General features: G+C 43.0%; 2 protein-coding genes across 2 annotated transcripts in view; one reads left to right on the top strand and one right to left on the bottom strand.

Annotated features, from left to right (window-relative positions):
- Positions 1 to 1,517, top strand: part of SLC25A21 (solute carrier family 25 member 21) — a gene marked incomplete at both ends in the record, with an annotated part of 266,466 nt that extends 264,949 nt beyond the window's left edge. The window contains one exon of the mRNA XM_080619849.1: positions 1,447 to 1,517. Coding sequence (XP_080475975.1) covers positions 1,447 to 1,517 — 71 coding nt within the window. The remainder of the gene's footprint in view (positions 1 to 1,446) is intronic.
- Positions 1,518 to 6,326: 4,809 nt separating this feature from the next.
- Positions 6,327 to 25,768, bottom strand: PAX9 (paired box 9; the record flags this gene model as incomplete). The annotated part of the gene is made up of 5 exons (XM_080618210.1): positions 6,327 to 6,581; positions 15,959 to 16,111; positions 21,218 to 21,357; positions 23,693 to 24,382; positions 25,717 to 25,768. The coding sequence occupies 5 exons, from the start codon at positions 25,766 to 25,768 to the stop codon at positions 6,327 to 6,329; spliced, it is 1,290 nt and encodes a 429-aa protein (XP_080474336.1).
- Between the last annotated feature and the right edge of the window lie 569 nt (positions 25,769 to 26,337).

The following is a 26,337-nucleotide window of genomic DNA, read 5'->3' as shown; positions in this document are numbered from 1 at the left end:
ATGCTTTCAGGAAGAGATGCACAAACAGATCACACAATATTAGAATTGGATTCAGCCTTGATTTTAGTCGAAATCACATCTTAGACATTGTGTCTGTGATTTGTTTGCTGGTCAGAGCCTTTTGCAAACTTTTGCTCTGTCTAGCAGTCTGTGAGTTGCTGTTCACAGAGGATTTTGAGTCTGATGATGGTTCATTAGGATAAATAACACGGGAAAATTCATGTGGTAGTTCTGTGTGCCTACTGTGTCTGAGCCTACTTGACCTACCTAGTAAGGTCAGCCCAGTTCAGCAGCAGACTTGTTAGAGGTACCACTCTAACTCAGCAACTGAGCCAACAGGTGAAGGCAAGAAAATATTTATTCCCCAGTGCTGGCACCCACAGATAGCAAAATGCAACACAGGTTTAGTCCTGCAGCCTGGAATCTGATTCTCTTTTCCCATCTTTTCCAATTAGAAGTTTCTCTGTATGCTTAGTTATATATCTGTATACACACCTCGTGAAATGTTCCCTTTTTTAGCTCATACAGCCTGATTACAGAAGAGCTTTAGTTTGTCTTCTCTAACAGTAAAAATACTTTATGGCATTCAAGCTGCTATTTTATACCATTACCAGTATAAACTATTCTAGCAGATAATGCCATTTCATAACTTAAAACAGGGGAAGTTCAGGTTAGGTGTAAGAAAGAAGTTCTTTACTGTGAGGGTGGTGAGACATTGGAACAGATTGCCCAAAGAAGTGGTGAATGCTTCATCCCTGGCAGCGTTCAAGGCCAGGTTGGACAGTGCCTTGGGCAGCATGATCTGAGGTGAGGCATCCCTGCCCATGGCAGTGGGATTGGAACTACATGATCTTAAGGTCCTTTCCAACCCAAACCATTCTGTGATTCTGTGATTCATCAGAGCAAAACTTTGCCTGTGGATGCATAGCCAGGTACAGGCACAGAAAGATTATATTTGTTTCAATATGGTGATCTTCTGCTTAGACATGGTAAACAAACAGCTGAAAACCTTTCTTGAATCTTACCTGGAAGCATTTTCATCACCCTGGTGATGAATTTTTGACATTCCACCACTCAAGTTGCTCTTTCATGACCAGATCTAACACTAAACGAACACACAAATACACACATACTTAGATGAAAAGCTTCACTTGTAAAAGAACAAAGAAAAATATGAAACTTGACAAAATATTAGGAAAAATCACACTCAGGGTCATTTTCATTTAAAATACAAGCTTTTCACATTAACTTTATGGTCTAATATTATATAAAATTGGTATAGTTTAAGAATTGGTGAATTTTTAATGAATTAAGGAATTAGTAGAATTATCCATTTTGCAAATAAGGCTTTGCCGTGTTCTGGTTTAGATTACACACTATAAATGCTCTACAAAACCTTGAAAATACTGGATTTTGTATGTAGTGAAATAATATCTTTTCTTCTAGGTGGTGCAGTGATGCTTTTGATTTACGAATACGTTTATGCATGGCTTCAGGACACAGCTGATCACAAGTAGCACTTCAGAAAAATGTATTCTTTAAAATAAATGCATTCTAAAACACACTTTAATAAAGTAAAAGTGATTCTCATCCTTTATGGTGTTGAATGCCCTCAGATTACACTGATGTTAGTACAGTTTAAGACCAATTTGGTCCTGATCCAAGAAAACATTTAAGCACATGCTCTTCTCAAAGTGCCTAAGTAAATAGCACCGTTGATATTTGTAATTGTTTTACAAAACAAGAAAAAAAAATATACAGAAGACATAGGAACAAGTTAGTTTTTCAAGGACAACCTGAAAATTCTGGATACTGCATTATACTATGTAGTAAATACATTTAAAAGTCAGCTGAAATGAAAGATAACTTTCAGGGGATTTAGAAGAAAAAAAATGGAATAATCCTGTGGAGCCACATACTAAGCCAGTATAAACTGCCAGCTCCATTGACTCCAGGCTAGAACATGATCCATACTCTGCAAACAGCTCTTGCGTCAATCTTGAATCCAGTTTAAATTCAGTCCAGTATGGTTTCAACATTTATAGAAGAGCTTCTGAAGTTGCTGAGAGTTAGGATAGAAAAAGGACAGCACTACTAGCCACAACCTTTGTATACTATTGCTTAAAGAGCTGTCCTGTAATAAAAATGCTCAGTGTACCTTGACTGCCCATTTAGCCTTTCATTACCATCATGGGATGGAGAAATGATGTTCTAGACTGATAGAACATATGCAATTGTAATTAGCCACCCTATACCTCAAAGAAATACACCTTTCTATAGATAAAAAAATGTTGCTCAAAAGCTAATATTGTTGCTTTTCTTACTACTCGTTTCAGCTAGCTCTGTGAAATACAATTTCTGCTATGCTGACTGAAGACATAGTTTCAGTTCATGCAGTTGTGCACCATACTGCGTTAACGCTGTTAACTTTGAATGTTCTTCCTCTTCAGGTGGCAGGAACCTTTTCCCCAACAATCCTAAAGAAACATCTTTCCAGATTGTTACTTGAAAATGACAGGTCACATGTGAAGTCTCGTCTCATGAGTGTTTTTAATGTGTTAGAAAAGCAACAAAAAGTTAAAAATAGAAATGCGTTCTCAGCATTTTCAAGGATGCTTGTACTGACATGCTTAATAAACCTCTCTTTTACCTAAATTCAACAACGACTTCTCATACCTATTCTACTTCATAGCTAAAATCAATAAAATTAACTCTGTTACAATTTATAATTTTAAGGCAAATGTTCCTCATTGCATTTCATTATCGGTACTTAGCCAAATAGAAGACACTACTAAGATAATTTTGAAAATTAAAAGCAAAATGCATTAGAATTAGTCTTTTATTAATTTAGAGCATTCAAAATATAAAAATAAAAGGCTTTAAACATACTGTATATACATATCTAGCCTTCGGTTTACATCCTTTCCAACATGATTATTTTTTTCAGTTAATAGCTCAGCCTGATCTTTGATAAAGAGAGAACCAATAGAAAGCAGAAAATACAGCATAGTTTTAGAAAACAAACCCATGAATGTGCCAGCCCATTCCCCCATCACTATATGGTGTAATATGGGGTCTGATTCAGTTTTGCACTGGAGGCCTTCTGTACCAGGACCATGCAAACACAGTGGGGCTGTCACAGACGGAATACTAAGCTCCACTGATTTCTTTGAAAACATTTGACACTCTGAATGGAGTGTAAGCTTTTCAGATATAAAAACTTAAATTCTGCACTCACATATACTGCATATTTCCCAAATTAACCCATTCACCATAGTGGGTTCACTCCAAATTTATACCCCTGTACCTGACAGCAGCAGCTGACTCTTGTTTATTATTAAAAATATTAATAATAATAAATCCCTTTCTCTCCTTTGTTTATTGTAAAGTGACTTTAAAAGTTATGTGGTTAATAAGCTAACGTGGTGCATTTTTCAGTTTGACCATGAGTATAAGCAGGGAAAAGGTCCTTGGGCAAAGGGAGTATTCTGCATTGAAGAATTAAAAAAAAAATAAATAAAATTGTTACGAAAATTCACACCAAAAAAATGCCTCACCAAGAGCCAAGGTCAAGTACCTTTGCTCAATCTGAGCAACACTTGCTGCACACAGCCCCACTGACTTTCCAGGTATCATATATGCACAAAGAGCTGCAACTAAACAAACACAAAATAAAAATGGTTCATGATGGTGTATTCCCACATAAGGAATAATTAACAGCATGTCTTGTCCTTGCTTCATAAAATATCCTGATTTAGCTGAAGACAAGATAATGCAAACAACTGATACAAGCTAAGGGTCTGTCTCTCTTAAGTATCTCTCAAAACACACTAATACCTCATGGGAATGTCAGAAAGATGGCTTTTATTCCAGAAGTGACCTCTCACTGCTCAGGAAAACTTTGAAAACTTTTAACATAGGCAGACTCTGTTACAGGTTTGTGAATTCCTGGAGCTCAAAAAGCCATGCTATGCAAGGCTTCTCATCCTTTTTTTCAAGGGGTTGGGTTTTGGGGGTTTTTTTCTCCTTTGATGCACCTTGTTTGTGCTGTATGGGTAACAGTAGGTAGACTTATTCTATAATTCTACAGTCCAGTAAAACAACTAGGTTGAAAGCTAAGATCCTGTTGCCAACTTAGTAATTTATTCATTCATGATCTTTTTGTTATCTTTCTTCCTTTTCCATTTCATTTTTAGTGAAGAGCTTGTCTAGAATTAGAGCAATTTCTTTTCCATAGTGTTAAGGCTCATCTTACTTCCATCTACAGCTGCATAAAAGCAGAATAACATCCATCATATCACTAACAGTGTGGCAGACTGGAAATGCACTTGTGTGCACGTTACCTTTAGTGGTTTCAAAGGAACATTCTTGGAAAATGTGTTCCACTGAGTAACAAGGGTTTCAGCATCTCATTAAAGCCAAACAGCTGCTGAATGCCTTTGAGGCTGAAGAATACAGGATCACATCCGAGATCAGATCTTTCTTTCCTTAGGGCCATAATACCTGTGTTCTTTATAAAAATCCAGTTCTATTAACTATTTTTTACTGCAAAAAGCAAAGGTGACAGCAGCCAGTTGAGTCCATCTAAATTGCAGTGGATATACTGTATATAACGTATGAACTGGTTACTTAGATTCTTATGAAAATTTCCCCACAGCTGTCTCAGTGATGAAAGCTGGAAATCCACAAAGAGAGGACTGTATTTTAGGAGGGGACTGTATTTTACCTTCCCACTGAATGAATGTTTAATATGGTATGCAGATAGAGCAATATTTTAAGAATGAAGCTTTCTCCTCTGCTTTAACTGTCTCTAGTGTAATTTAAGTTATTGCACAACATTTATAAAAATACAAAATATATTAATATCCTATGAAGAATATGAAATGTCACACCAGGCTTCTTTTTTTTTTTTTTTTTCCACATTCATATTCTGAACATACCTACAGCATTCTGGAATAATAGTCAGAACTTTATTATTGCCCAAGGAAAACAGGTAAATTTTCAAAGATCAGTACGTTAGCTTTCCTGGGATTAAAGTTTAAAGCAAAATAACTGGCACAGAGTACTTGCCAATGGATACAGAAATGTAGAAGGGGAATTTGTTAATATTAAATAATATCTGTGTTTGTAGCACCACCACCAGTATACCTATAAGGGAAAAAAAATGCTTCAGAACAATGTAAACTTTACCAAGAGCCATATTTTACATTCATTAAAGCAGAAATTAAAGACAACTTCCTCTTAAAAAAAATTACAACATAATCCTGGGCCAATAATGCTGGACACAAGTGCGCCGACAGTGATGGTACAATTCTGTTCCTCAGCGGTTTTGTTGGCTGACATGATTTTATAAGCATCTCTGCACAGGCTGCACTCTAATGGCATTTTCCCCTACAGTTTTCAGTTTGTTCAGATATTTTCAACCCATTTCTGTTTGTACGCTTAACACAAATGTGGAGTTTCACGAATCTGGAAGACTCCATTTAGCTCAGGGAGGGTTACTCGGTTGGATTTGAATCTTCTGCTGAAGAGATAACTGTATTTCATGAGATGCTGAAGTCTCTACTGTAGGCACAAAAACACAATGAAAAAAACCCTACCTAAACCTCATCACCTGAGGCTGTCACCTCACCGTGCAGAGACACAGAAAAATAGCTAGAAAGTCAAAAACTTTTTTAACTTAGAAAAAGAAATAAATGTACTGGCAGGTGAAAACAAAATGCTGTTAAAAGCCTATATTTACAAATGGATAAAAACACAAAGGTATTACTACTGCCTGACAATGGCAACATACCAGGAGAATCTGAGAGCCGCCTGTTGCCTTGGTTCTATATTTGATTGCCAAAACCCAACAAAACAACCAAAAGTGATCTCTTAATAGCAGTGGATTGTATAACCCTGTTGATGAAAGGATTGTTCTTTAGGCAGTTGGCAAACACCTCCCATTTAACCGCCTTTGCTGATTCAAGGCATAGAAGAATTTTCTGAGGTGACTTTTCTTTATTGATTTTACACAAATCTTAATAACAATTGCACATTTAGAAAGTCTGTGATGATTAAGAATAAATATGTGTGGTTTGACCAGGAGAGAGTGGGACAAGACTCCACAAGCCCTTTGAGGGATGCAAGGTCTTTACCTAAAGAGCACAACACCACAGTTCTGTCAGTTTCTGATGTCTTTGGCGCTTTCAATCCTAAAAGCCTTACAGGAGACAAGTCATGAGGAGAAATGCCAGGTATCTCCAGCACGAAGAGAGCAGTTTGTGAGCCAGGCTCAGGGGACAACCACCCAGCAGGCTCGTGGTGGTCCTGGACCAGCTCCTGTATCAGAGAGCAGAGGCTGTGACGGAGTGGCTGCCCTCCCTGGCCGTCTGCATGCCCTTGAATGCCAGCGAGGCGGGGATGTCGCAGCTGTGCGGGGACAGTGGGGTGCCTCCAGCATGCTGCCAGCCGTGACTCGCCATGTAGCCGGACGGGGTGGCACTGTACGTCATGTAAGGTGACACTTGGGCTGGTGTTGCATAGGGAGGCATGGCTGGTGCTGACACAAAACTGCTGACTGCAGGGAGGCCACTGGGTGCCTGAAAGGAAAGGGAAAAACATTTCTAAGAGAGTAAGACAGCAGATCTGCTGTAAAATAAGGTACCTGTAAAAATGCTGCTTGGGCTTTGTACAACAACTATGTGGATGCCCAGGGAGCCACCCATAATCAGTCCCCTAGATTTCAGGGGTACAGTGGCCCCCTTGTGCTTCGCTTTTAAGGCCAGCCACCACACATGAGCCCTGCACACCTCTCCCAGCAGCCTGTCCCCAACAGGAACCAGCAGCAGATGTTTAGGGAGCACACACTGAGAACAGGGCAGGAACCACAGAGCCTGTCCACGCACCTGCCTGCCTTCCCGCAAGCTGTTGTTTATGGACTCCTTAAGCCCATGATTGCATCTAGTCATTATATTTGAGAGGTATTGCTGGAGGTATTTGTGACAAGTTTGTCCCGTCTCTCTCACTGAGCACCTTCATCCTCTTGGAAATGAGTCCCATGGGCTGGAGCAGGTTGGCTTTAATATTTACCTACCTTTCCCAAATTTTGCATGTGATGCTGGCCACTGTAGCCAGGCCCTGGCAGGCAGTGCTGGGGCAGTTTAAGCTGAATGTTCAGTGACCATGGCCATATCAGCAGCAGGAGAGATGGGTCCATCCCACCACTTTGCCAGTGCCAGACCCGAAGGAGGGTGGGCTCAGCCCTGAGCTGCAGCGGACATGTGCAGATCCCAGAGCAACGCTCCCCGGAGCGGGGAGGTAACAAGCAGCAGGGGGAGGTGGGAACATCTTAAACTCTTTGGTAACTGTTTGCTCAGGGCTTGAGTCACAGCTAGAGTGGTAATATTATTATTATTGATGATGTCTTTTAAAAATGCGTTTTCTAGGTACTTGGGATATAGCCTTGCAAATGTTCTTTGCTCACAGTTTCTTCTGGTTTCAATGGGGCTTCTGTGCACAAAACAATTGTAGGGCTGGGTCCCTTCCTGCGAGCTATTTTCCTAGGTCCTTCCTTAGTCTGAGGAGAAGGGTTTCTATTTAAACAGAGAAGGGAGAGTCCTTCAGTCTGCCACGGTAGGATTTCACAATGAATGACTCCTTATTTAAATAAAAAGTGTTTGGTGGTTTATTTCACACCCTGTAAATGCTTCTTCAGCAGAATAAGTACAAACAAAGATCACTTATCTTGCTTAAGTTTCAACTTGGGTAGTGTTTATTTTTTTTAGGATTTGGGGTAGCATTTTTTTCCCAGAAATGTTTTCTATGTGAATGTGAAAGAACAGGTATCAATTCAGCAAATCATGTAGCGTCTGCCATTTTTAATTACCTGGCAGAACCTGGCCTAACCTGGATCATGCAGAGTTAAAAAATTAAACAGACTTTTGTTTCTGCTAGAACTTGATGTTAACACTTCACTTGTTCAATTCCTGTCTGGATTGCACCTGCCAAATTTCCAGTATTTACCTCCATAAACGGCACTGGCCTGGTTTCAAGCACGTGAGTTTCCTACCAGTGTAACTCACAATTTCACTGGCTGGACTATCCTCTCATTGCCACTCGGGAAACCAAGCAGTAATCCTGCTGGAGTCAATATAAATGTGTACAGCAATCTAAAACAGCAGGAGACAGTGATGGGATCCCAGCCAGAAGCCTCTGATAGGTATATTAATTAGTACAAAACATACAGCTGCAGCAGCAACATAATTGTCATTCCAAATCCATAAACACTTTGTTGAAGCTGAGCTTGCCTTATTCTTCTGAAAATCCAAATATGTGACCTGACCTTCAACTCCAATTACACGTCCCCTACCGTGTCTCAGAATTCTACTTTAGCCTCAGCTATAAATATCAGTGTTTGCAACAGTACTAATTAATACAAACCTTCATATAATTGCACTGTAAATTAGTACACTTCTTAAATCACATTGAAAATTATTTCACTGGATTTACTGGAGAGTAAAAAGTGTGACAGGCCCTAAAAAGCTGCTGTTCCCCAAGCTCCCTGCCTCTTCCAATGTAAAGTGCTTTTCAGAGGAATATGAAACAAAAACAAGTACACCTCTGCTTTTTTCTAATGAACAGCAACAAAAATGTTTGCACAAATGCAGCAGAGCCATTAAAGCTGGGTTGTAACACTGAGACATCAAAAGCCACAGCCCAAAAGTCTTCTGCACAGAGAAGTACAGAATCCCCAAAGGGATCCTGGAAGGAGAAAAGGCCTGGGGCAAGTCCCTGAAGAATGTCATAGCTATTGAGACAGCACAAACCTCCAGCTTCTATAGCTCAGAAGAGGTTTTCTGGACTCTGCAAGGCTACCTTACTCCTCCAGTCTTGCTACTCCCAAGTAGACTGGTACCAAGCACTGCGTTCAAGGCTGTGCCTGGAAGCTCCATTTTAAGTAGGATTCCCCACTATGAATGGTCACGTCCCATGAGCCCTTGGCAAAGAAGACGTATGTTCCTCCAGCCTCCTGTGTTGTCACTGCTCCCCTCTACCATGTGTGGCTCTGGGAAAAGCCAAAGCCCTCCTTTGCCATAGAGAAAAGAGAATGCTTCCCATATGCTGTACAGGCTGCCCTGCTGTAGGATGCTCTCCAACCACTGACACTTCCACTTAGAGCTCTTTAGAAAAGGCAGATGACCTAACAACCTTTCATTTGATAAAGAATGAGACTGTAATCGAAGTGGAGCATAGTGATGCATTATGCCAAGGCTTGCTTGATTGCTTGATGGAATACCTTTGCTGAGCACCACTCCCCACCCCCCCATCACACACCAAGAGTGTATGGATAAAGAAAGGCAACATTTGGTCCTCAAGAAATCACTTCCCACTATGTCCAATGCTGCGTCCTAGCAAAAAAAAATCCCCGGAGGTGATGACTGTGTCCTCAATTCTGCCGAAAACTGGGTGTCCTCATCCACACAACCTATCGCACAGGACCCCTGGGCTGTGCCCTGCCTGACCCCACACTGAAGCAGTGTGTGGCCATGTGCTAGTGGGCACAGGCTAGATCTGTGTCAGGCAATGTGCCAATAAGCCACCTGTTTGCTGGTCCATTGATGCTCAAGCCCATGTCCTTGTCTCCTGCAGCTCCTACAGAGAAGGCTGCCAGAGGCCAGAAACTGTCACTTGACATGATTTGGGCCAAACGTGAGCTCCTGAACAGCTCACATTAATGCAGACATTGTTGATAAATAATTAATCCAATCACATACATGTTCCACTATTTCTTTTTATCATTGTGTGGCCTTCCTAAGTGGTCTTAATGGCAGAAAGTAAAATTAAAGTCTCTGAACTGTAATTACTAGAGAAGCCCTAGTCTGTTACTGAATTACACTAGAGGTGCTACTTGGGTTGTTACTGATAAAACAGATAGGACTTGACTAAAGATTTACTAGTTTTTGTAAAACCCTAATTTAAAAGAATGCCTATCCTGATTTATAACAGACAGAACATTTTTACCTACATCCCTTTACTTAATTTACAACTGTGATAGCTGTTGTTTTTATAGTGTCAATTTAAAAGTGAGAAAGATCTTGCCCTGACTACTGAGATGGGACATGGAGGCAGTTTTGTAGGGACTACCAGTTGTGACCTATCAAGAGCCACCACTGCTGGAAAGCTGTTGTTGCTGCCTCACTGAATTAATGAATCATTCTTATTTTTACTCCAGTGCTACAAAGCTTTGCTGCTCAAAACCATGATCATGTGGATGCCAGTAGGTGCCTTCAGCAAAGCAGGCATCACTGGGATGGGAAAAAGCTGGCCCAGCATGGAGCACAGTTCTGTTTCAGGGGAGGTTTAAGCCATACCTGCAAAGCAGCCACAGGCCTCCTTTGGCCCAAATTTAAAACTGATGAGATAGAGAAAACCTCACTTTATGTGATTTAAAACTCTGCTACACAAAAAAAATCCTGATTTTCACCTCTGATTCTCATCAGTGAAGGACTTGACCCAATAATTTTAACCGCAAGAGTTTTTACTTCTAAACAGCTTTAGATACAAAGTGTAGGTTATCAAAAGGGTTGAATCTTGCCTGTCAATCTGGCACTTTTTACAAACATGACATTTAGTTAAAATAAATGGGGGGATTAAATTCCGTGACCCTGTATATACTGGATGAATAATTCATCCTGCAGTATTTCAATAGGAGGAAATGAACATCAAAATCTAAACATTCATAATTAGGAGTGTGAGAACCCCATGGCGTTTATGGGTTTTTAAACCCTTAGAACTTGTTTTAAGAGCAGAGCTTCTTAAACCTGGTTTTTAAGTTTTATAAATATTTTTTTTCCTTAATTTAAACCACTGTTTTCAAAGGAAATCTAATTTTTTAAAGCAAGCAAACAAACATGTAGCTCTAAATGAACAAGAACCTCTGCTGTGCAAGTGATAAGGGTTCCTGTTTGAAAGCACTGTCTGGCTTCTACAAAGACCAGAAAGAAACATTTGCTCTGAATTGCTGTTTCTATCAATGTTTTGAGATAACTGATGGAATAAGAATTTCCAGATTTTAGAGCCTAGAACACATGACCTCCCACTGATTCGCAAATTCAGTTAAATATGTTCTCCTAAAGATATCTGCAAAACAACAGCAGTGGGGTCAAGATCGCAAGTCGGGTCTAGTGCCTTTCTGCCAAGTAACTGCTGATATACACCAGTGCCAGTGAAAGGAATATCCAGGTCAGAATTCAAAGCCAAGGTGGACATAAAATCTTACTTTAAGTCACATAAAATGATTCTGCTGAAACAAGTGGACTGCATGTATTTTCACCAGTGAAGGAGTTAGTTCAGTAGTTTTAACAGAGGGAATCTTTAGTTTTAGACACTTGAGGCACAATACTAATGAGAGATTACTTTTTTGTTGTTGTTTTCAGTCTGGGATTTGTGACATAAAAGGAGGTGGGTGGATGAAAAGCAAATCTAAAACTTGCCTTTGGAACAAGTAGTTTCCATGTTGGACTCCTAAAAGTCAGAACAGTTCCTCTCTAGACCAGAGGAAACCACCACACACATCCTGATTTCTGTTATGAAGGTTACGCTGGTATAACGTGTCGTCGTACAGCTTCAGCCTCCTCTCTCCTGCATGGTAGGGAGACAAAAGTGCACGAGCTTTCTGGACAAATTTCCCGATCAACCCATGTCAGAGAAACTGTCTGACTTTTTTTTTTCTCCTGCCTTAGTCATACGAGTACAACAGAAATGCACAAGGTCAATTCCACTTTCAAACATCATGGTATAAATCCAAATTCTATATTGTAATTAATTGATACTATTTTGTTTTCTTTCATCCCTTAATCTACTTTTCCTTTTCTGGCCTTTTGCTTGCTAGGTATGTTCTCTCAGTATCAAAATTAAACCATCTCCTTTGATCCCTTCCCATGTGACTTCTATAAGTATTTCAGAAAATGTCTGAAAGCCATACCATTCAAAACCACAGACCTGTATTTATGTTAGTTATCATTAATAGCAATAATGCAAATCACCTCATGTCAAGTTTATGTGAATATAAAAGAGAGCACATTTGATACCACAGCTGGATGCCACCTCAGTTTTATAGCCCAACTCTAAAGTGAGTGTCCAAAAGAATTTAAATTATTCTTGTTTTAAAGTTATTATTTCAAATTATTTGAATCATTTGTCCATTTTAGTATAATTGTTACAATATTTTTATTATATATATAATTTATTGCATAGACTAAGAGTGTATGTTTTGTAGGAGTACTCTAGATGTCTATGGAAAAAAAGTGTTTCTGAAGAAACACTCCAGTTGCCCAATTCACCAGCCCTAATGAGTTTGGACAATGACTCAGCCCAAACTCCCCTGCTGGAGTCAGCAGAAGTTCCCCCTGTGTCAAGACCTGGGGAACACACCTCTGGTGAGTAAGGTTGCTGTTTCATTTGTATTTCTCAATTCTAACACTGATTTGGATGGAACGAATCCTTCCTGTCCTTGGATCAGCAAACTCAGCGCGTTGCCTTGATCCTCCAGCACGAAGTCTTTCCCCGAGAGCAAATGAAACAAATCTGCAGAGGTATCACAACTGTTTCTGAGAGCAGCAGCTCCCCAGCAAAGGGGGGTGCTGGCCATGGTTTGAGCTGCAGGATGCTACAGTAGCTCCGCAGACAGACACCCTCGCCCTGCTCATTTTTCAAAATGAAAAACTTAAACCGATTTCTGGAAATGCTGAATCTTTTCTGAATGTCCTGAAAACACAATCACAAAGTAACTACTGGAGAAGTCGTTTTTTTCCGTAGCAAGCGAAAAGCATAGCAGGGAACAGAGCTGAGTAGTCCTTCAATCAGAAGAGCAAATTACTTTAAAAACCCAGAGGATATCTCATGTTCTTAGTGACGTGCACATAATCAGTCAAAAAGGTTATGGCAACAAGACTAGGAGCAATCAAACACAAACTGCAAACATAAAGGAAGCAAACATGCTAAATCTCTTTTTTTAATTGGTGGTTAAATATGATTTATAAATCAAACCAACATATGGGGTCCCAAGGGAAGAGTAAACAAATTTTCCAAGTGAAACATCTGCAGCGGCAGGCATGTAATGGAAATGTCACTTAGGAAAATGGTATTACCTAAAGATGTACATAATACACCTATGTTTCTTTTCAGGTTTTTAAATTAATAACCTTAAACAATATTTTGGTAGAAATTGTAGTTAACTAAATTAGAACTAAATTCTGAAGCTGCTATCCAGTGCTACAGCGTCAATGGGAACAATTACATGATCCTACAAACACTCATTCAGATCAGTGTCCCACTAAAATTAACATGTCTACACAGATCAGAGTTACCTAAAGAAGAAGGATTACAAAAGTGAGCATGGAGTAAATTTCTCCAGCTGATGATAACACTTTTTATTAAAATTCTTTTTTAAAACGAATTAATAAAATTGCTAAGCTGCATGTGAATAACTTAGAATTGTCCCTGCAAATGAGTGTTTGCTGTCTTTTTATAATGCTGGAAGAAATTCTTGCAAAAATCTTTTCATATTTGGCTACATATCCAAATTCTTAGATGGATGAACTTATTTTAGTGAACATATTTCCCCTTTAATTTTCTATTAACTTCACTGGAAGCAGAAAAGAATAAAACAGACTGAAAAATGAGGACATTGTCATTCAATAATTTTGACATCCAAAAAATCTTAAACAGAAGGGGAAAAATTTGTAGGTATTACTTTGAAACTTATGCCTTTATATTCAAGAAAGACTGAACAGTGGTAATACATTGAAATTGAGGAGCTTTTAAAATAACACATGGGCAAGAAGTTTACAGTCTGCTGCTCAGCTGAGCTGGGCTGATTCCCAAAAGGCTGGGCATTGAAAAACGGAAAGAGACCTTTCAAGAACAGAGAATTACAATATTTCTCTTTAACTGTAAATTGTGCGAAACAGTGCTGCTATTCTAGTTGAAGTCACAATTAAACCAGAGTTATTTGCTTGCTTCAGTCCTATAAGATTCCAAATGTAATTAGTTACCCAATCTATGCAGCGTCTCTTGCAAAGATGCCATTTTCTTTACAGTTACTACTCCTGTTACTAAGTTCAATGCATTGCAGTGTACTGCATGAGAAAATCACACTACTTCCCTCTAAAATGATCTTCATTCCCTTAATAATGAGCAGATCTCATTCCACGTGTTTAATGCGCTTTTTTATTAACTTAGTTGTTTCCTTTACTTATAGGCATCCCCAGCTGCACTGAATAATACAGAAATCAGATAATATCAATTGAATGCTTTAACTATAGCTGCAACATACATCAAGAGCACTCTTAATTATATTTTCTTATCAAATTTTAAATCTCAGCCTCTTCAGGGAAATTAAAACCCCAGTTTTGGAAATAGTAACAGTAACCTGAATTTACACACCATCACTGATCCTTTCCTAAAGGAGCCAGGGGCATTTTATGTCTTTCCAAAACAAACTAAAGCAGAAAAAAAAAAAAAAAAATATCAAGAAACAACCAAAAACTCTTTCTCGGAGACTGAGAAATCCACTACAAAAACAGAGAAAAAGAGAGGCAGGAGAAAAAGGCATGATGGAGACAAGGCAGACGAAGGTTCTTTTAAAACCTAAGAGCCCTTCAAGAGAAAAGAGGGGAGAAAGGGTTTGCAATGCTCCTTCAGAAAAGGGACAGGTTTAGACTGTTTTCACAGTAACATGAGATCTACCACATATAGAACACCAAGCACACACCAGTATGTCCACCTACAGTGTCTCCCAAACATAGATTATTGTGCAAGGTTTGTAAGTTCACTGGGTGGTTGCTTTCCATTCACACTCCAGTTTAGGAAGGATGATACAAATGCCTTTCCAGTGGAGATGCTGTATCTTTGTCCTGGTTTAAACCACGACAGTGTTCAGATATACTCTGTTTTTCAACTAACCTCACAACCAGACTACCTCAAAGTGTAGTAAAACAAATTCTGTTTGCTGTGATCACAAAGCTTGATTTTAATTATGAAGACACAATTCAAGTCTCCCTTAGACAGATACACTGGGCTTACAAGGACAAAAGGAAAGCTCAGGAAAAAAAAAAAAAATCACGCTATATAAGCAAACTCCCCTAAGTAGGAACTAACAACAGATTCCAATAGTTTTAGAACAGATATGCACAATAATTCCCCCTCGGTATTTTGGCAGAATCTGGAGCCAGGCAGGGCACACATGGACATTAAGCAGGCAAATACAGTGAAAAGAATAAACATTTGCTCTTTCTACACTGATGGTTAAACCTATAATGCATTGCCAAAAGGTTCTATGACAAAATGACATTAATATATTTAACAATATATTGTCATTTCAATATGGTGTTATTTAAATGAAACTGAAGTTGGAAGAAGGAGACTTACAGAAACATTAAAGGTATTCTTGATGGCTAGAAGCTAGGCAAATAGGGGGTCAAAGTGGTAAAGTCCCCACTTTGTCCTCTGCAGGAGAATAAAGGTGCAGGGACCTCTCCGTGTTCTTCAGGGAGAACCAAAACAGTGCTCCCCTTCATCTAACAAATCTCTGAAGCTGCAGAAACAGTTACTGGGAAGCTGGTAAGTTAATGAGGGTAAATCACAGACCATCAATTACTGAATGTCCATGGCCATTATGACTAGGTATGCAGGCAATTCCTGAGAGCTGATAAATTGCCAGAACAAATTCAAACACACCATACAGTCTTTGTTTACTTCCCACTCTACTGGAAGCACAAGAATTCTGAACAGATCAAGCCCTATCTAATCCCCCTGCCCCTGGCACAGTGCTACTTGGCTGTGATAGGTATCTCCCACCACTCTCACTTTTCAGTCACTGCTCCTGTTTGTCGAGGCAGAGCTCCTGGTGGGTTGGGGCCCTTGGAGCACAGGGTGCTCAGAGTGCAGTTTGAGTGTCATTATACCATTCACTCACCTCTCTGACTTTCTTTATTAGTTTCATCCCGGTGGAGTGCCCTGAAGCCATGTGGGTTGGTGGGCAGGGCACTGTGTTTTGGCCGTGGAAGCAGGTGGCCAGTAAGAGGCAGGTCTCACAAATGGGGTTCGAATGGGGTGCCATCCAGATCACCTGGGAAGGAATCGGGTGCATGTAGTGGGATCAGCTCATGCCCCTGACCCACAACATGCAATGACATGGACGCCTAGACCTCGAGCAAGCCATCTTAGTAACAGTGTTTTAATAAGAGGCACTGTTTTGATAAGAGGCACTGGTCTGGAGATCCTAATGAGAGTGACACAGGACCAGACAGTCTCCAAGCCAAGGTATGAACCCTTACACTGGACAGGAACTCTTCTAACAATACTGCTAGGTACTACAGCAAGAAAGCAAATAAGCGAGTCTCCTCAACACATTCTTCCTTTCCTCACAGTCACAAGTGAGAAGCAGAAGGTCTGGACCTTTACCATAGGTGGATTTTGCACAGACCCGTAGCAGGACTAAAACTGCTGGAATCCTGAGTTAGAATATAGCATGCCAAATAATATATCTGCTAATTATTTTTTTCAATAAATAATCTGTGTAGGAGGGTCATAACACTTAAGGTTACATTTTCACCTTATTCCCAGAGAAGTTACCATATGTTGTGGGTTCTAAGCATTGCAGATAAAAACAAATACAGATGCTTTGGCTACCGCATATACAGTTCATTGTTCATCTACAATCAAAGATCAGGAACTAAATATTTACATTGCCTACATTTTCTGTGCAAATAATTGTCCAGAATTGCACCCATACTTATTTGCAATCACTTGCTCTAAAATGGAGCCTTCCTTTTATTGCTTACAGCATACAAAACTCATGACACCAGTCAGAATACACCAAAGGACAGGGGGGCTATTCCAGTAAAGCCGAAAACTCAAGCCACTAATAGCTGATGAAGTTCAGCTGAGACAGAGGTGAACTGGTTGCTACCTTGGGATCTGACAAGAATGTCAGAGGAAGGCTTCACTCAAACTCCATTCACACACTGAATTAGGGGGAGTGTTTTCAGCAACTCCGGCAGGCTTGGGCTCAGGCCTCCGAACAGCATACCCTTCCCTAAGCTTGCATAACTACTTGCTCTTAGACACCCCCCAGTTTCAAACTTTTTCCCATTAGTGAGTATCAGCTCCCTTTGGCAATGTGCCCATCTGCTTCCTGCAGTGCATACAGCAAATAACTAAGAAAAAAAAATCTATTTGCTTCAACAACCCATACAGACACACTTCAGGTCTTCTGCATTTTCATACATGTGTGAACGCAAACCACAATCTTTTTTCAGTCTGCACATCTATGATGTCAGTCCAGAAAGTCATGAGCATCAGATGTCTGAAAACTGCATTTTAAATATGATACATATTTATTAAATATTTTAATTTCAAATGCAGGGTTCAAGTGGGTTTGTATTTCAGTGATTTCAGCTGCTTTTTTTTTAATTAATGCAGCTTTCAGTGTAAGCTGTGTAATGCATAAAATACTCAGAATATTCATCCTTTGCATTAATACTACAATTATTTGTAGAAGCCATCCCCCCAACACCACCCTGAATGTGCATCTCTGTACAAATACTGCAGTACAACTGAGCTCTGTATGAAATGTGTATGACCCAAAACTATCAAGCTCTCAGAAAAATGTATTTTCCTTCTCAGTTTCTCTGATTCACAGTCACTGTTTGCAAAGCTGTATGACAAATACGTGGATATTATGCAACAGGAAAATATAATGCAGTTGCTTATGTATAAACAATAACTTGGGACATCAGGTAATTAAAAATGAATAGAAACTTCACAAGGCATCTCTGTGATTTCCTGGGGAATATTTGGTACAGAATCAGTCTGCTAGGCAGAGTTTCAACTCCCCAGACCCAAATACCAAACAACATCGCAAACAAAGGCCGTAGAAACACCAGAAAATTCATAATACTTAAAGTGAATAATGTTCCACATCCAGAAGTTCAGTTCTGTGTTAAACAAGTGTGACTGTGTATTGCTGAGGCTAAAATGTGAAGTCTTCCTGCCCCTTTTGTAGAGTCCTGTCCTAGGACAAATTCCCACTAATGCATTGGGCAAAGGGTGAAATGCAGCCATTCTAACCCATCACAGAGACCAGCCTGGCTGCCAGCTGACAAATCTGGGATGTCAAATAAGAGTTTTGCCTGAAAAAAACCCTGTGGGATCCTACATGTTAAAACATTTAAAATCATTTTAAAAGAGGGATCAGATAAATGTATTTTAAAAGTACAGGAGACCCTGTTCTTTGGGCTCAATTTTTCTGATCTTTGTCATGCAGAGGGACTTTCCAGGAGATTACTTGAGAAATAAAATATTATCTTCCATAACTAAGGCTGGGTAACAAGTTCTTCACTCACCTAGTAGCTATGGAGCTATTTGCAAGTTGTGGACAGGTGAACCTTGAATGTTGCTGATGCTTAAAATGTATAGCTAATATTTGTTAGAAACAGCAGAATTCCCTATTGCTCTCACAAAATCCTTTGTTAATGTGCTTCAGAGCACATTCCCTCTGCTCCTGTTGTGTAATTGAAAAGCCTAAGTAAAACATGCACGCTTGATTCCCTGCTGCTCTGCTCCTCTTGTAGGCACCTCTGACTTCGGTAGTACAGACATAAAACTGGAATATTAGAGAACAGTCACTTCTCTTCTCTAGGGGAAAAGTGGTGTCTGCCTTCTTAAGATCCAGCTTTTGTAACGAGCTTTGCCCAAAGGAGATGAGGAAAGTAACATTTACCCTGAAGTCCAAAGACAGAGCCTATTTCACCATAGTCCTTCTAGCATATAAATTATGACTGTGGCTTCCCCATTTTTCCACCATTCCAGGTATCCTTTTGCTAGGTTCTCACAAATGAACCAGTGTTCTCTCCTGTCCCCTGCTCATCCATTTACATCCAAAGCAGTATGCATTGTGACAGACTATGAAAAGATCCAAGGAGGTCAGAGACTCTTGGTGAGACTTTACTGTCACAGGCTGTCACCCCAGACTCGCTGCGCTTCAGCCAACGGACAGCTAGTGAGTCAGTGCTATGAACAGCAAGAATATGGTTCATAAATTTCACTTTCCACCTGGCTGGAACAAATCTTTTGGCAAAAATATCAATGCAAAAACTGAAGAAAAAAAAAAGTAACATTTTCACATCCTTATTTTTTCCGAATACCTTCGAAATTAGCAAGATAATAAATTTGTGACAGATGAAGCAATTAATATACATGTGAATGAGTTCTCTGGTAACCAAGTCTGAATACTACATTAATAGTTTGGTCTATATGTCAGAATTTTCCAAAGCCAACTTTTCTTTACCCATATTATTAAGGCACAGGAGTGAAGGGGAATCTTGTCTGTGACTTCTCTTAGTGAGCAGGGTACTGAAAATGACCTTTTGAATAAATATAGCTTTTCTGCCCTTTTAAACTCTCTGGACAATGTATTTCAATAAATGAATTCCATTTTATTAATAGCAATTTGCTTCATTTTTAAATAACAAAGACGTCTATATTACATTTATCAGGTGATCTTTCAGGCTGAACAAAACTTTAAAGTAAGACTGATCTTGACAGCAGGACAGGGATATATTATGAAGACAGAGCATAAATATTGAGAGTGAAAAAAGATAAAAATAGTTTCCAGCACCAGCATCGAAAATAACCTGATTTACATAACAATTGTTCCTCAACACATCTATTGAGATAAATTAAATTCCAACAAAGGCTATGGGTTATAGCCATGAGCCGGATCCTGTGAATATTTCAGCAGATTTATACGCAGAAGACCCAGCCTGGAACCTAGGACAACACAGCCACAGTACAGCTGCTCTTAACAGAACAGTGACAAGCTATTTCCATCATTTTTAGTAGGACTGCTAACACTTTATTGTTTCGTTTTTAAAGAAAATTGTGGAAGGATGAATATTAACACTAAACCTAATTCTATCTTTAACCATGAAGTGATGGCTATAATATGGTGCACATTCTCTGTGATATGAAATGAACAGAACAGTAATGGGACAATAGAAAAATGTAACACAAAGCGAACAGGACAGCGTTAAGGGTGGCATATTGTTTGTAAGGCAATATATGCAGTGAAGTGGTTGTTCACTTTTGGGGCCTACAGTAATTCCCGCTCTGCCCCTTCACCACACTGCATGTATTCCCATAGTTTGCGCTCCACATCTTAAATTCAAAAGGGTCTGATTCATCTACCCTCAGCACTACATACAAACTACAAAAGTCTCCTCGGCATGGAATCCAAAACCAGACACAGAACTCGAAAAATATGTCCAAAACCTCTGTCTTTGAATAGGAACACGCTACACAGAGATCATGGGTTTTCCTCGACTTCTTTAGGAGTGTTAACAAATGAATGGCCGGGAACTCGATGTATCTGAGAAACCTCTGATGCGTTTTGAAACGCTTCCGTCTCATGGAAAAAGAGTTTTCGAAACCTGTGCTTTCCCAACGAGTAGAAGTTGAGCCTTTTATAGCTTTTCTCCTGGCATGGGATTTGATTAGCAAGTACAAAGATTTAGACAGAGATTTATTAAGTAACAGTTGGATTGTGTTGTAATTAAAACGTAGGAAATTCGCAGTCTACTTAAGCGTTTAAAAATGCTTAATGTAGGAAGCAATTACACCTCATTTTCAAATTATTCTCCTGCCTACAGAACACGCTGCGGACAGGGTGAACCGCGACCTGGAGGGCGGCGGCGGCAGGACGTGGCCGCTGGCGCGGCCCGGGACAGCCCGGCCTGGCCCAGGGCGGGGGCTCGGGGCCGGGCCGGGACAGAGCCCCGGTGGGCGGCGCGGCGGGGTCCGGGCGGCGGGCGGGAAGCTGGCAGGGGGTCGAATGTCTGCTGTGCGGATGTGCCGGGCGGGGGGAGGAATGCGGGAGCTGCCCGCCTCGCCAGCCCTGCGCCCGCCGGCGGCCTCTCGGGCAGCAGAAAGGCGAGCTGCGGGTGCCGGGGGGCTGCGGCAGTGTGCCGAGAGAGGGAGCTGAGAGAGGAGCGGAGGGGGGAAGCCAGGCTCTTTCCCGACGTCGCCAATCTTGGCGGACTCGTTTGCAAACCAAAGCTGAGGGAAGGACGGCACCAGCTCCAAACCAAGAGTGGCAGCTCGGGCAAGAGCCTCAAGCCCGAGGTGGAGCTCAGGGGCCCTGTGCACCCCCGCCCTCCTGCCTCTCTCTCTTTACCTGGCTGTACTTGGCCTCCTGCTCCAGGGAGCTCTTCTCCAGCCCGTTCACTGCGTGCTGAGCGGTGGGGGGAAAGCTGTTTCGGCCCAGGCTGCTCCATTCCTCCACCTTGGGGCTGGGGTAAGGCGAGGTGTCGCTTACTGCTGGGAAACATTAGGGGAAAAGAGGGGTTAGAGGCAGGAGCCGGAGTGCGGAGAACTTCGCTCCGAGCTGGAAATTGTTCTCTCTCCCCACTGGAAGCAGCCTGTGGGGCAGAGCCAGTCCTTCGCCCGCTACACCTCGCTAAACCGCGGGGGAACCCCTAGAGAGGTGATCCGGGGAGGAAAAAGGTCCCTTCTTGCAGCGGAAGACAGAAGTCTCCAGCAGAGTCGCTAGTCCCAGCGCCCCTGCACAGGCGGGAAGGGCTGACCCCCGGTACTTGTCCCCAGGGATCTCCTAGGGGGACTCACGGGAATCGCCTCGGATGTGTGCTTGTGCGAGTCCAAAGACAAACCATATCCCTTGTTAGAAATCACCCTGATTGATTAGAAATCAACCTGATGATGCAGATGAGCCAGCCTCCAAACAAGTTTGGGAAGGGGGATAACAAAAACAAAAACAAACAAAAAAACCCCAAACCAACCCAACAAGAAAACACAACAAACTAAACACAAAAATTAAAATTTAAAAAGTAAAAGAACGGAAAAATAAAAGGGATGAAGAGAATAAAGGGAGGGGGGAGGGCTAAAGTCCTGTTATCTACACACGCATCAGCCGCGGCGCGGGAATACCGGGCTGTGTTGCAGGCGGGCGAATTCCCGGGGCAGCCGAGGAGTGGAGTGGAGGAAAAGGGGGATTTGGGGGGCGCCCCCAAGCGAGGCCCCGTAGGAGTCTGCGAGGCTGCGGTCCCGGCTAGGCCGCCGTGGGATTGGGCTGCCTCGCCGCATCGCTTCGCTCGGCCCCTCCGCAGGGCTGGGGAAAGGCACAAATCTGAAGTTGTCTTAAGAAACTGAGCTCTCTCGGTGAGCGCCCTTTTCTGCTGATCTCACACTTTCCCATGAATAGGGGCTTCCTTTCCGTGTCAGCAAGGTCAGTTTATCCTATAAATCAAGGGCGAGCAGCCCCCATCTGCGGCATCGGCCGCGCAGCAGCTCTGAGTCTCTGCTGAGAAGGGGAGGGGGGGAGGTTTTACACTGCAGAAAGATGTGTGCAGCTCCGAGGTCTGAGGGAGACGGGCAGATACCGAGGCACCCGGCGGTACCGTCAGAGGCCCGCCTGCCTGCCAATATGGTGTTCATAAAGGAGCAACTCACTAAAAAATAAAAAAAATACCAAAACCAACCAACCTCCATTTCTCCTGTGACGATAATGTTCTCTTTCTTTTTAATGTTCATTGTCTACACTACCCTTCCCCAGCACAGAGCGGAGATTGCCAGACGTGTGTTTGTTAAAGTCGACTCAGAAACACAATTGTTTGTGCCACTGTGGTCTGAGGATAAAATTCATATCGTGAAGCAGAGCTCGAAGAAGGGCAAAAGTTGTATCTTTTTGTATGTATGAATATAAATAAAACATACTTATATGGATGTGTGTTACTTGGAAGAAAATACCACCTTTTTGAGAAAAGAAAAATAAAATTATTCTGCAATGCCTAAAGGATCAGTTTGCAGTTGAAGTGCTTCTGGAACTGGATTATTGCCGTTAAAAAAGCGCAGAAAACAAATCACAGGGCCACCCCCACCACCCCCCCCCAGTTAATTGGGAGGGAATAGTAGGACACAGAGATCGCTGTAGGCAAAGGTTATTTTATACTGTTGTTTTAACCACTTTCACTGGCAGAGACCGAAATGGAAAAAATGTTCCTTCCTCTGCGGCAAAGCGTAGCAAGCTGCTGGGAGACGCGACGCAGTTGCCAGGCGGAGAAACCGAAAGAAGGTGGAAGGAATAAAAGAAAAAAATTCTGGGGCTTTGGTTTCCCTGGACCACCGCTTCGGAGGAAATACACCATCAGAATGAAAGCAATTAGGTGACATTTGAACTTCCTGCCGGAGCAAATTTGGCCTGATTGCGAAAACTAGAGAAAATGGACTTCTCAGTAACGTCAAGGCGGCGCCTGTGACCGGAGGGCAGCAGCGAGCCTCGGCCAAGGACGGGCGGCCGCAGAGCTGGAGCTCAGCGCCCCTGGGGTCGCCGCATCCCGGGCCTTTCCCTCCCGCCCCGGTCGCCACTGCTGGGGTCACAAAGGCAGCGGTGAGGGCCGAGATGTACCGCTTGCTGATTCCCCTTCAGCCCACCACGGGCCGCCGATCAGCCCGCGTCCTGAGGGCGCATCCTCCGGTAAGCTCAGCGCCGGCCTCGGGCTGGGGGCAAACGCGGGAGGCGCCCCGAGACCAACCACGGAACCTCGTCCTTCCCACCCTTGGAGAGACAGGAGCTCCAGAGCAGGGGACAGAAAAGAGATGGCCCTGTCTGGCTGCCCAGGTTCCCCCTCCTCACCTTGGTCTGTGATGGAGCGGATCCCCAGGATGTCCGTCACCGAGTGGGAGGACGGCCACGTCCTGGGCATGGCCATGGTGCTGGGGAGCGCTGGCACCCCGGGAGGGGTGGGCACCTTGCCTCCTGCAGCAGCGATGGGGCTGGGGTAGGAGTAGATGTGGTTGTAAGGCAGGGCAGGCTGTGGGGGTGGCTGGTGCTGCTTGTAGGACTCGTAGTGACTCTGCTGAGACAGGTTCCCGATTTTGTTTCGGAGGATGCGGCTGATGGAGCTGACCGACGGCACGTTGTATTTGTCGCACACGCCGTCTGCCAGCAGGCGATCCCGGATCTCCCAGGCGAAGATGCCCGGATCCCTTTGTTTGTAGGTCCGGATATGTTTTACCACCGTGGGAGTGGTGACCCGAGGCTTGCTACCCCCGATAGCCCCCGGTAGGATGGAACCCGTCTCGTTGTAGCGAGCCAGGATTTTGCTGACACAGCCGTGGGAAACGCGGAGCTGCCGACTGATGTCACAAGGTCTGATGCCCAGTTGCGCCAGCTCCACAATCCGCAGCCTGATGGCATTGGGCAGGGGTCTGCCATTGACAAACACCCCCCCGAGCTGGTTCACTTCCCCGAAGGCAGGTTCTGTAAGCAAACGCACAAATACAGCCGTCGGACACGGCGAATGGCTCAAAGGGGGCTCCCGAACTGCTTATCATTGCGAGGTAGATGTCACAGCCCGGAGATCCCCTGGAAACTCCCTGCACGCTTCGTTAGAATAGCGGGATAGCCCCAGAATTGGGGCGGGGGAAAGAAGGAAAGGAAAGAAAGAAGGAAGGAAAGAAGGAAAAGAAAGGAAGAAGGAAAAGAAAGGAAGAAGGAAAAGAAAGGAAGAAGGAAGGAAAGAAGGGAAGGAAGGAAAGAAGGGAAGGAAGGAAAGAAGGGAAGGAAGGAAAGAAGGGAAGGAAGGAAAGAAGGGAAGGAAGGAAAGAAGGGAAGGAAGGAAAGAAGGGAAGGAAGGAAAGAAGGGAAGGAAGGAAAGAAGGGAAGGAAGGAAAGAAGGGAAGGAAGGAAAGAAGGGAAGGAAGGAAAGAAGGGAAGGAAGGAAAGAAGGGAAGGAAGGAAAGAAGGGAAGGAAGGAAAGAAGGGAAGGAAGGAAAGAAGGGAAGGAAGGAAAGAAGGGAAGGAAGGAAAGAAAGAAGGTAAAAAGGGAAGGAAGGAAAGAAAGAAGGGAAGGGAAGAAAGAAAGAAGGTAAGAAGGGAAGAAAGAAAGAAGGTAAGAAGGGAAGGAAAGAAAGAAGGAAAGAAGGGAAGGAAAGAAATAAGGAAAGAAAGGAAAGGAGGAAAGAATGAAAGGAAAGGAGGAAAGAATGAAAGGAAAGGAGGAAAGAATGAAAAGAAAGGAGGAAAGAATGAAAAGAAAGGAGGAAAGAATGAAAGGAGAGAAAGAAGAAAAGAAGGAAAGAAGGAAAGGAAGGAAAGAAGGAAAGAAAAGAAAGAAGGAAAGGAACAAAAGGAAGAAAAGAAGGAAAGAAAACTCCGTAGCAACAAATGTCGCAGCTCTCCAGACTATAGATTAAGCGTATTGAAAAAAAGCACATTCTAGAGATGAAAACCGAGATCGCTCCAACAGACAAATCAGCTTTATTGCCACAGGAAAAAGGAACACGAAGAAAACAAAAAGAAAAGAAAAACATTTTCGAAGACGGGGGAGGGGGAGGAAGGAAGAGTAGTTGAGGAAATTCTTTTACATCTTGGGAGAGGCAAGGGCGGGCAACGCGGTGCTTCTGAGTCGCGACTAACTTTTTAAAGACAGTTTCTGGTGCTGTTAGCGCCTCTAGCTTAACAGCACAATTACACCAGGCTGTAAAACAAACGTGCTAAAATGTTAACTACCAAGATCGGTGTCAGGAATAATATACAATGTGCCACGGGCTCCAGCCATCCACTCGGCTGCGATCCGGCCTCGCACTCTCCTAATAACATTAATAACAAACCAAGCAAGTAACAAACCCTGCTCCTGACCCTTAACGTGTTCTTACAACTTGTACGAACACGAGCAAAGTCAATAAGGGAGCTGAGGCGGCGGCTCATGACGGCGCACGGGCGCTTCCCCCTCTCTTGACAGCACTTGAACCCTCCTGCGGCTCCCGGCCACTTACCCATTCCTCCGAGCGGGACACCTCTGAGGCTGCCCTAAATCCCAGTCGGAGACCCGTGCCCGGAGACAGGCTTCCAGCCTCCCGCGCTCCCGGCTGCACTAGCCCCCGAGCTCTTTGAGCTCCACCGAGAAGGCAGCAAGGGCGGGAGGGGAAAAGGACTACAAGAAAATCTACTTCCCGAGGAGAGAGCCTTGACTTCTGCATTTCAACCTCAGGGCAACGTGGGCAGGGCTGGGCTGGGCCGGGCGCCGCGGCCCCCAGGCTCCCCGGGCCCGCCCTCGGGGGCGGCCCCACCGCCCAGCCGCCCTCCCAATGGCCAAAGGAGATGACGGACAGAGCGGGGCTGACGGCCCTTCCGCTCTGCCCCGCCACCGGGCCCGGCACCTGGGCCCCACCATGCCGCCGGGGCTCCTCCGTACCTGCCCGGCGGTAAGTTCCGCGGTCAGCGCAGTCAGTGCAGCGGCGGTGCTGAGCGGGGCCGGCGATGTGGTGGGTCGGAGG

This window comes from Psittacula echo (genome assembly GCF_963264785.1).
Source record: "Psittacula echo genome assembly, chromosome: 5".
In the NCBI taxonomy this organism is placed as follows: Eukaryota; Metazoa; Chordata; class Aves; order Psittaciformes; family Psittacidae; genus Psittacula; species Psittacula echo.
This window is presented reverse-complemented; position numbering and strand designations above follow the sequence as displayed.